The 10,994-nt window shown below is 40.8% G+C and overlaps 1 protein-coding gene across 4 annotated transcripts in view; it reads left to right on the top strand.

Annotated features, from left to right (window-relative positions):
- Nucleotides 1-10,649, top strand: part of CFAP221 (cilia and flagella associated protein 221) — a 30,507-nt gene extending 19,858 nt beyond the window's left edge. For 3 of the 4 annotated variants that reach the window (XR_001411614.1, XR_001411611.1, XR_001411615.1), the window contains 7 exons: nt 439-597; nt 1,009-1,103; nt 1,652-1,741; nt 1,944-2,063; nt 5,652-5,681; nt 8,601-8,786; nt 10,376-10,649. Coding sequence is in view for 1 of the 4 variants with exons in the window: in XM_014938978.1 (XP_014794464.1) it covers nt 439-597; nt 1,009-1,103; nt 1,652-1,741; nt 1,944-2,063; nt 5,652-5,681; nt 6,282-6,405 (618 nt within the window). In the remaining 3 variants the exon portion in view is untranslated. Of the gene's footprint in view, nt 1-438; nt 598-1,008; nt 1,104-1,651; nt 1,742-1,943; nt 2,064-5,651; nt 5,682-6,281; nt 7,010-8,600; nt 8,787-10,375 lie in introns of those variants that run through there. The other variant, XM_014938978.1, reaches the window with a different exon arrangement.
- The last annotated feature ends 345 nt before the right edge of the window (nt 10,650-10,994 follow it).

Genomic DNA, 10,994 nt, shown 5'->3' on the forward strand with positions numbered 1-10,994 from the left:
CCAGGCACAGCCTGATCCCACTCTGTCCAGCATTAGACTGTATTCAGAAACAGATGCAGTGTGGTGAAAGAAATGGCAAAATGCTCACAAGCTTCCACCACAGCGAGGCCAGTTCCCGTTCTTGGATTCTGGACTGTTCAGAGAATAAACAATGGATTTTGGAGTAATCGGGTGATAGTTTTTTCTTCCACACTTGGAGACAACACCTAAATTGCTATATTTTAGACAGCAGAGAGCATGGGTAAACCAGGCAGATTATGGGTCTGTGATGAGGGGAAGAGACAGGAAATGATGGGTCACACCAAACAGAACAATCACAATGAGATAAAGATGTGAATCTGGGGAGACCACGTTAATTGTAAGAACTGAATTTTCATCAATTTTGTTCCTCATGGTGCTCAGAGCAATTTTTTAAAATAATCTCCTCTTTGTTTTTAGAACCCCACTCCAGGATTAGTTCCAGTTTTACCTCCTTTGGCCTATTCTGAAACAAATATTGAATATCATCTCTGTCCTCATCCAAAATATGTCTTTACCAAGGAATGCCCCAAAGAATCCAGTATTCCAGTCACACAAAAGAAATTTCTGCATCATGAGGTATGGCCTTTTGGGTTTATTGTATGAGTACCTGGCTTCAGTATGTTCTTGCTGAGAATTTGGTCTAAGGAATAAAAAAGGAAGATGAAGAGTCGTCCTAGACAGAAGGCATTCTCAGATATAAATTATGTGTGCACCTAAATAATAGGTGCATGGGTCAGAATAACTTGTTCTTGTCTCTTTATCCATGTCTCTTTTTTATCCCTGAGTATTTCTCTGCTCTTTCCTTTTTTTCACTGTCTGTTGTATTTTCGTGACCTTGCAGTGGAGGAAGCACCTTTTAAACATGTAGAACTGCAGCCCCTGCAGACTCAATTCTCAGCCAAGAAGTCAGATGCTCTGTCCTGCAGCCTCCCTCCCCTGCAGTGTTCTGCATTAGAGGTCTGATCACTGTAGCACTTGTCATTTCAGGAAGTGATTTCTGGAGTAATGGAATGGAGAAAATTCTTACCCGTGGTGTATTCCACTTTCTCTAACGTTCCCACATTGACAAGTACAATACCTAGGTAAGAAGGAATTAGAACGTCCAGTGCCTCTACCTTGCACCAGTTTCTGCTGTCTGTAACTACATTGACCAGTAACTAGTCCCACAGATAAAAATGGGCTTATGGGAGGATTTAATTGCTGCTCAGAAATCCAAAACCAATGGACAAAACCCCTACTGACCTCCCTGAAGGACGGGTTAAGAACAATATCATGAGAAGAAATGCCTAGCCCTAGAAGGAGAGTTCCAGCCTGGACTTTCAATAACACCTCTCTTGAATACTTTTTGATTCAGTGCTAGAAGACCCTGCGAGGTACAAACTCTGTCTGTCCTGCAGAAGTATGAGCAGTAAAACCTTTAACATATGGGCCCCTGCACCCAGTGGTAGCCAACATCTCCCAGGCTCATGTTCCCTCATATCACGGCAGTTTCTAGTGTAGTTAGATTTCCCAGGAATATTTAAAAGTACATCATCTTCATTGTAACTACAACTACTGTGAAGCTTCAAAATATAAGCATTGAGTGCAGTTACTCTCTGTTCACCTTAAACTAATACCATTTCCATCGCAGGGATCCTTACAGTTTGGATATGCTTCCAAGGGATGTACCACCAATGCTGTGTGACTTACCTGAGAGAGACAGGGAGAACATAATTGACTAGTAAGTTTCTCCTCTATGTTGTATTCAGTGTGACTGATTATGTTTTAACCAATTGGGTGGATGTGTCTAAACCTATCCCAAGAGATCCTCAATGACAAAAGCACAAAGTCCCTCTTGCATAAAATGTACTTTTGGTTTTGTTGGCTAAAAAATACTTTTAAAAGGATAAATCCCAATTCTTACTCATCTTACTAATTTTTAGTGAGACAGATGAAACTGAGTACAAAATGATTCTTACTCCAGAGATGGTGAGAGCTGAATTTCTGCAAATAGGGCAGGCCCTCTCAGAAGAAGACAAAGAGAAACCAGCAAAAGAAAAAAGGTAGGTATAATTTGAAATTGGGGGAGAGGAATGGGAAAGAATCTGAAGACAAGCATCCCTTTCAGAATTATGTAGAAAGAAGAGATGCTCTAGGAGCTCTGTCATGAGTTGGATGCAGATCTAGTACTTTGAGCGAATTCGCACTGCAAATGCCATCTCTGGATTGGACTTCAGAAAAGAGGGGTGAATGTGACACACTGGCCTGGGTGTCTCTGACTTTACTTTTATCAGTATGATCTAATGCTTGAGGCACTTTCCTTGCCTTCGCAGAGATATTCAGTGTTCTTGGACCAGTGGCTTTTGCCTTTCAATGACCCTTTTGGTTAGATATTTATTAATGCTGGCAGAGGAAGGAACCCTTAGAATTTCCTCCTGGCGTGGTGCTTTGTTCTCAGGCCTTTCCTCGGTGTGGGTCACATTTGTTCTGCTGTCCAAGCTTTACACTCCACCAACACACATTGTGTTGTAGGCACACAGCACAGCATGTAAACTAACCTGTGTTCAGAAATACAGAATTGCCTGTTCTCTACGATGTGGTGGACTGGCCACAGTAAGAGCCAAATTCTGCCTTTTGCCTTCAGTGTTGTCAGGCCAATGTCCTGAGTTTGCATCTCAGCAGAGAAACCTTGAGGGGGAACCTAAGGACAAGGAAAGCTCCGAGGGACAAATGGGTCTTTGTTGAGGTTGATGATTTAGTGCTTAGTGACATGGGTTAGTGATGGTTTTTTTATCAGAGTTAGGTTGATGGTTGGACTAGATGATCTTAATGGTCCCTTCCAACCTAGACAACTCTGTGATTCTATGGTTACCACCATGGTTTAAGAGCAGCATTTCAGGACTGCCCGGTAATTCTGTGGGGCCCACCATGGTTTAAGAGCAGAATTTCAGGACTGCCCGGTAATTCTGTGGGGCTGGAAGCAGAAGTGGATGCACTGTGTGAAACTTGGGGGTGTGTGATGTTGCAGGAAGGACGCAAGGCAGTGTATGAGCCAGTAAGTAGGACACTGTGGGCAGTGGGCTTGAGCAGCAGGCAGTCTGGGCAGGACAAGTGATTGCAGAGCAAAACGAGAGAAAGTCCTTAGTTCTAACTCGATGTTTCCCTTGTGTGTCTTGGAGCAAGTGAATTAATCTTTCTGTCAACAGTTGCCCCCTCTTTAAAGTGGCCGTGATGTGACTTAGATGTCAGGATGTGCATAATAGCCTGAAAGTTTCAGAGTCATCAAGAGATTTGAGTGTCTCATTTTCTTTAATTTTAGAGAGAAGAGATTCGAGTGTCTCATTTTCTTTAATTTTAGAGAGAGATTATTTGATTGACATTGAAATCCTGTGCAACTGTCAACGATTAAAACGGCGTTACATATTATGAGCTCTCTGACAAAACAGTAATTGATGTATTGTGATTACTACAGCACTGATTGAAAATAATTTGCTGTAGAAACAGGTGTGTCAGACTCAGTGCTGCTTTTTCTCTGTCTGTCCTGCAGAAGTATGAGCAGTAAAACCTTTAACATATGGGCCCCTGCACCCAGTGGTAGCCAACATCTCCCAGGCTCATGTTCCCTCATATCACGGCAGTTTCTAGTGTAGTTAGATTTCCCAGGAATATTTAAAAGTACATCATCTTCATTGTAACTACAACTACTGTGAAGCTTCAAAATATAAGCATTGAGTGCAGTTACTCTCTGTTCACCTTAAACTAATACCATTTCCATCGCAGGGATCCTTACAGTTTGGATATGCTTCCAAGGGATGTACCACCAATGCTGTGTGACTTACCTGAGAGAGACAGGGAGAACATAATTGACTAGTAAGTTTCTCCTCTATGTTGTATTCAGTGTGACTGATTATGTTTTAACCAATTGGGTGGATGTGTCTAAACCTATCCCAAGAGATCCTCAATGACAAAAGCACAAAGTCCCTCTTGCATAAAATGTACTTTTGGTTTTGTTGGCTAAAAAATACTTTTAAAAGGATAAATCCCAATTCTTACTCATCTTACTAATTTTTAGTGAGACAGATGAAACTGAGTACAAAATGATTCTTACTCCAGAGATGGTGAGAGCTGAATTTCTGCAAATAGGGCAGGCCCTCTCAGAAGAAGACAAAGAGAAACCAGCAAAAGAAAAAAGGTAGGTATAATTTGAAATTGGGGGAGAGGAATGGGAAAGAATCTGAAGACAAGCATCCCTTTCAGAATTATGTAGAAAGAAGAGATGCTCTAGGAGCTCTGTCATGAGTTGGATGCAGATCTAGTACTTTGAGCGAATTCGCACTGCAAATGCCATCTCTGGATTGGACTTCAGAAAAGAGGGGTGAATGTGACACACTGGCCTGGGTGTCTCTGACTTTACTTTTATCAGTATGATCTAATGCTTGAGGCACTTTCCTTGCCTTCGCAGAGATATTCAGTGTTCTTGGACCAGTGGCTTTTGCCTTTCAATGACCCTTTTGGTTAGATATTTATTAATGCTGGCAGAGGAAGGAACCCTTAGAATTTCCTCCTGGCGTGGTGCTTTGTTCTCAGGCCTTTCCTCGGTGTGGGTCACATTTGTTCTGCTGTCCAAGCTTTACACTCCACCAACACACATTGTGTTGTAGGCACACAGCACAGCATGTAAACTAACCTGTGTTCAGAAATACAGAATTGCCTGTTCTCTACGATGTGGTGGACTGGCCACAGTAAGAGCCAAATTCTGCCTTTTGCCTTCAGTGTTGTCAGGCCAATGTCCTGAGTTTGCATCTCAGCAGAGAAACCTTGAGGGGGAACCTAAGGACAAGGAAAGCTCCGAGGGACAAATGGGTTTTTGTTGAGGTTGATGATTTAGTGCTTAGTGACATGGGTTAGTGATGGTTTTTTTATCAGAGTTAGGTTGATGGTTGGACTAGATGATCTTAATGGTCCCTTCCAACCTAGACAACTCTGTGATTCTATGGTTACCACCATGGTTTAAGAGCAGCATTTCAGGACTGCCCGGTAATTCTGTGGGGCTGGAAGCAGAAGTGGATGCACTGTGTGAAACTTGGGGGTGTGTGATGTTGCAGGAAGGACGCAAGGCGGTGTATGAGCCGGTAAGTAGGACACTGTGGGCAGCGGGCTTGAGCAGCAGGCAGTCTGGGCAGGACAAGTGATTGCAGAGCAAAACGAGAGAAAGTCCTTACTTCTAACTCGATGTTTTCCTTGTGTGACTTGGAGCAAGTGAATTAATCTTTCTGTCCAACAGTTGCCCCCTCTTTAAAGTGGCTGTGATATGACTTAGATGTCAGGATGTGTATAATAGCCTGAAAGTTTCAGAGTCATCAAGAGATTCGAGTGTCTCATTTTCTTTAATTTTAGAGAGAGATTATTTGATTGACATTGAAATCCTGTGCAACTGTCAACGATTAAAACGGCGTTACATATTATGAGCTCTCTGACAAAACAGTAATTGATGTATTGTGATTACTACAGCACTGATTGAAAATAATTTGCTGTAGAAACAGGTGTGTCAGACTCAGTGCTGCTTTTTGCATTTTATGACACTCTGCTTGTTGGAACATGGGGATTTGGGATAGCTTGTGTAACTAAAGAGTGACCTTTTTTTTCCACAGTGGTACAACATTGGACAGTGCTTTTACTGGGTAAGTAATTTTATAACCATAAGTTTGTTTATTTTTGAAGTTTTAGATGTTTTCTTCAAAATTGGAAATGCTTTTCTATATTAAACACCTCTATTTACTTGTTTAAAGCTTCCTTATTTGTTTGGCTTTGTAAAGAGGGGAAAAAAAACTTTATTAGCAAACAACGTAGTCCCAATCATTTCTTTTGTCACTGAAAAGTTCTTTGCTGTTATCAGTGGGGTGGTGTTTCACTAGAGGACAGAGCACATATTGCTCCTCTACAGCAGTTTCAGCATTTTATCCTTAAGGCAAATGAGTTTTTCATCTGGATGCTCTTGTTCTGGACATTACAGCATATGTTCCTCCATAGATAGAATGTAAAACTCAGTCTACTATGTGTTTACTTAGCAGATGGTTAGCTTTCCTAACTGGCCAAGCCAAGAATGAATGTTCTTTTCACAGTTTCACTCCTTTTCCAGTTCTGTATAAGTAATGGAATACTCTCTGTGTATAAAAAAGAGAGAAATTATGTATGAGTGTCTCTTCCTTTGTTTTTGTCAGCATTCCTAAGTGGCTCCCCTGGCTACTATAAATACAAATGACATTTTAAACTTCTTGCAGAGACCTGCACAACCAACCAGATGGACATTTTCAACCCCAAAACAACAAGCTCAGAGAGAAGGTTCAAAAGCATGTGGAGACGATGAAGCTGAAAGCACTTAATAAAACCCTTATTCTGGGATAAGAGTAATTTCACAAAGTCCATGGTTTGGCACCGCTTATCCTGTTAGTGCATGAAGCTCTCTGTGTCCCAGCTACATGTACTTATGTTCAGCGAGGTCAGCAACATCTTATGCAAAGAGAACCACCAGTTATGGCATCTCTGTCAAGGACTCTCACTGTGACCATTACCCCAATCACAGTAATAGCTCCAGTAAGAGTCCTCAACCATGTACCTGCTCCTTTAGTCCTGGTGTGAAGGACCAGCAAGTGACAGTACTACCATGTAAATAATTAATTAATTTACAGCCCACTGCTTTCAAATAAAATTTCAATAGTCCTCATGACCAAATTCTTCTGATTTTGTTTTTCTAGTTATAAGCTGTACTTGAATTTTTGCAGGTAAGTCACTAAATCTCAGACTTGACTGTAAATCATGCACTTGATATTTTTAATGAAAGGGAACCATAGAATAGTTTGGGTTGGAAGGGACCTTTAAAGGTCATCTAGTTCAATGCCCCTGCAATGAGCCAGGACATCTTCAACTAGATCAGGTTGCTCAGAACCCTGTCCAACCTGACCTTGGATGTTTCCAGGGATGCGGCATCTGCCACCTCTCTGAGAAACCTCTTGCAGTGTTTCACCACCCTCATGCTAAAAAATTTCTTCCTTCTCACTAGTTGAAATCTTCCCTCTTTTAGTTTAAAGCCATTACCCCTTGTCTATCACAACAGGCCCATCTTTCTTATAAACCCCTTTTAAGTACTGAAAGGCTGCAAAAAAAGGTCTCCCTGGAGCCTTCTCTTCTCCAGGCTGAACAACTCCAACTCTCTCAGTCTGTCCCTCTGTCTCTCTGTCCCCATGGGAGAGGTGTGAAGACTGAGTCAAAAAAGTAGTTGAGTACCTCAGCCTTCTCCTCGTTCATTGTCACCAGTTTGCCAGTCTTGCTCATCAAGGTGGGGTACGCGTTCATTGACCTTCCTTTTCTGGCTGATGTACCTGGAGAAACCCTTATTCTTTGTGTCCTTTGCCAATTTCAGCTCCAGCTGCGCCTTGGCCTTCCTGTCCCCATCCCTACACAACCAGCAGTGTCCCTACAGTCTTCCCTGGATACCTGTCCCTGCTCTTACTGCCTGTGCATTTCCTTCTTGCCCTTTAGTCTCGACTCAGCCATGAGGGTCTCTTGCCCTCCTTTCCTGATTTCTTACACTCGGGGATGGAGAGGTCTTGCACTCTATGAAAAGCAAGAAAGACTTGAACACAGTTACTGTCTGCAAAGATAATGTCCAAGCAGATCTCATTAGCTGTTCAGGGATTAATTCCATGCACAGCTCTCTGGGCAAAAAGGTGCATGGATTGGGTTGATGAACTCCAGAGCCTCGTGAGAGACCTGTAATGCTCGCGGTGTATTCCTTAGGAAAGGAGATTTCTCAGCATATCACCTTTTTGCTGAGATGCCTCTTACTTTCTTGTGGGCAAGCTGGACATCAGACAAAATTGGTTTTATCCATAGTGAGCTGACAGTTCGTTTTGAAGAGTGCTGCAGGCTATTTGTGCTGAGAAGCACATATCTTCTATACTAAAAGGCATGGAAAATGCAGCAATACATATTGCATTCCTCAGAGCCATACTGCTTTCCAAAGAAGAGCCATACTTTTTTCCGTACTTAACACCCCTAAGAAAAGCAGTTTATTTCAGAGAGAGGAGATCAGTGCAGACAAACTGTAAAAAACCCAGGGAGAGAGAGAGATAGAAAGAAAATGGGACAGCAGGGTGAAACTAAAGCCACAGAATAGCCTGCCTTATACTAGCTACATACTATCTCTGCTCACTTCAAAGAAATAAAAAGCTGTTAAGTTTCTGCTAACTGTCTAATTGGCAAGGGATTGTTCAGAATGCAGGTCTGGATATCTGCAGAGCTTCTCTAACTACAAACAATTGCTTAAATATGTACACATTGCTTTTTTCTTCCTCCAGTCCTGAGGAAAGCAGTTGATCTTTTAAGAGGCATACTAATACTTGAGCATGTTTCTTAACATGACCATGACAAAAACGTTCTCAGAGTTTACAGTTCATAATTCACAGTTTAGATAGCATAGATCAAGCATAGATAAATGTTAGGAACTGCTATCCATTAGCTAAATTTCCATGTCTGGTGAAGATGGAATAGTTGTTCAGAAACAATGGTGATTAACCAAAGTTGATCTCTTTTTCTTGCAGCAGTATCCTCTTTCCTCCCTTCTCCTTCACAGAGTTTCCTCATCATCTCAGTGGAAATCAGTCATGCCTCTCCATTCTCCAGTGGCAGACACCAGCCTTCAAAGAAATGAACCTCCTCTCTGTTTAAGTGATCCTCCTTTCTGTGTTTTAAGGCTTTTATGGACCCAGTTTCAGTGTGCAGAGAAGGTAAGAAAAAGCTATTACCTTGCCCTAAATTGTTCCTAAAATCCAAAGGGACAGCTAGTAATGAACAGACCTCTGTGCATTATATCCCTGCAGGATACCTCATAATATGAGGCTGACTCTTCTCAAGGTGATAAGCTCTCAGAGGAAATCTGGCTGTGTCTAAGAACAGGAAATTTGGCTAAATAATTAGGAGTCTTAGGTTTTCATATGAGGGCACTTAAGTTGACTACAGAACACTTTCAGAAATGGGATATAAACTAAAAGAGTTATAAGCTGCAGGTGGTGGTTATTCACAGTTCTATGCCTGTTCAGTGTTTCATGGAAAGGACTGAGGTATTACAGAAAACAAATCGGAAGAAAAAGGAATGATGTAATGGAAATTGGGCTTTTGTTGTAACATTACCCAGCACACTGGAATATTTCTGACAGTTGTTTTTATCTGGATTATCTTTTATAATGTACTGAACCAGAACATAAATTTTGAAGTGCGTTTTTATGTATAAAAGACATATATAAAGTTTTCTTTAACAGACTGCTAATACCTGTTAAACACTTGCTGTTTTATAAGGTCTTTTTTATGGATCAACCAGAAGGATTCAATAGCAATTGTGTAAAATGTCAACATTCAACATCAGTGCTATTTAAAACAGCATTAGTACAAACTTCAGCCTTAAAGCTATGTTTTTACAAACCGTGGAAAACAGTTTATTAAGGCATCTTTTAATCTGCTTTCTTATGACTCTACTGAAGATGCAAATCACACTCTTTGAAGGAAATGTAGCATTCAATTCTTGATTAATCCCATGAATGTGCAGGTTGAGTTTACAAACAGATCACAAACTAAGATCAATTAATATGTTATATATGGCGATATTTACATTTATATACGCATACATTCTAATATTAATTTGTGGATTGCCTTATTTTGGGAATCAAAGGGCTGCATTCTTAGTGATTTCAGTGGGAAAGTAAGAATGTATAAATTGATATGCAGAATGTGACAGGTTTATTTCCATTCACTGCAAAAAAAATTGCTGCTGCTTCCCTTGTTTGGAAAGGATTAACTTGGCTAAATGACAATGCAACAGTTATACCAATTAAGATATATCCATCTTGCCTGAAAAAGCCTGTCTCATTAGTGGTTAATAAACACTGATTCATACTTTGGCTTTTCTCCCTTTTATTATGTAAGAAATGAGCATTAACACCTAAATCAAATGAAATGCAGGTTGTTAAAATGAAGAAAATTTTCGTGTTTTCATATGGAAGTGATCCATGAGCTTCAGTGCTCAGTAACTGGGTTATTAATCTCACTTACTGTTCTGTGATGAGAGAAAACCCATCAAGGTCTTTAAAATGTAAATTAATTATATTTTATAAGAAGGCTGGGAGAAAAACAGCAGTGTGTGTCTGATGTAAAGAAGTGGGTGAAATTATATTTTAATCTCATAAGAGTAGTCTCATGAACCCCAAACTAAAGAAGCTTTGCTACCTCTGGATTTGGAACACAAGGTTTAGTTATTCCGAGCTCCAACTGAAGTTTTTCTTGTGGTCTGGGCATTTATTTGGTCTCTCTCTCTCCTGCACAGGTTCACTTGTGTCCAGTAGGAGCAATGCTCACGCTGCGTCCTTTGCCTTATGGAAACACTGCAAAAGCTTCTCCCCAGCTGTTTAACCACGGAGGATTTGAACTCCTGCTGAGACCTCTCCTGCTCTTTCAGTTTGGTTGGAAATAGCCAGCAGTTTTAGAATTTGTCGGGTGAGACATAGACAAACAGTGTAATTTCCTTAGAAAACTGGATAAAGGCAGATAATAAGGACTTCTCTGAGCACAAGTGTGAATAAACTTCCTTGTAAATGTAATTGTAAAGTGCTGCTCTGCAATCAGTAACTGCAAAAGTCATATGGTTCCTGTAGAGAGAGACACAAATGATGTGCTGAGGGCCTCTATGACCTCTGAAAACCAGAGCTGTCACTGATGTAGCTAGGTTTTGCATAGAAATTATTTTAAGTCAGAATTGGTTTAAAAATTTTCTTTTCCTCCTCTGTTTTCCGCTTCTTCTGCTGTCAGCCTGCACACGGAGTACCAACAGTGGTTGGTTGAAATAAATCTTCTTCTTCAAGCAGTTGCAGCTAGCAGTATACAGTGATGAGACAGCCTTCTCAAAACCTTTGTTTTTTTTTTTTTTTTTCTGAAATTTTAAAAAG

The sequence above is a fragment of the Calidris pugnax genome, unplaced genomic scaffold, assembly GCF_001431845.1.
Source record: "Calidris pugnax isolate Ruff unplaced genomic scaffold, ASM143184v1 scaffold21, whole genome shotgun sequence".
In the NCBI taxonomy this organism is placed as follows: domain Eukaryota; kingdom Metazoa; phylum Chordata; class Aves; order Charadriiformes; family Scolopacidae; genus Calidris; species Calidris pugnax.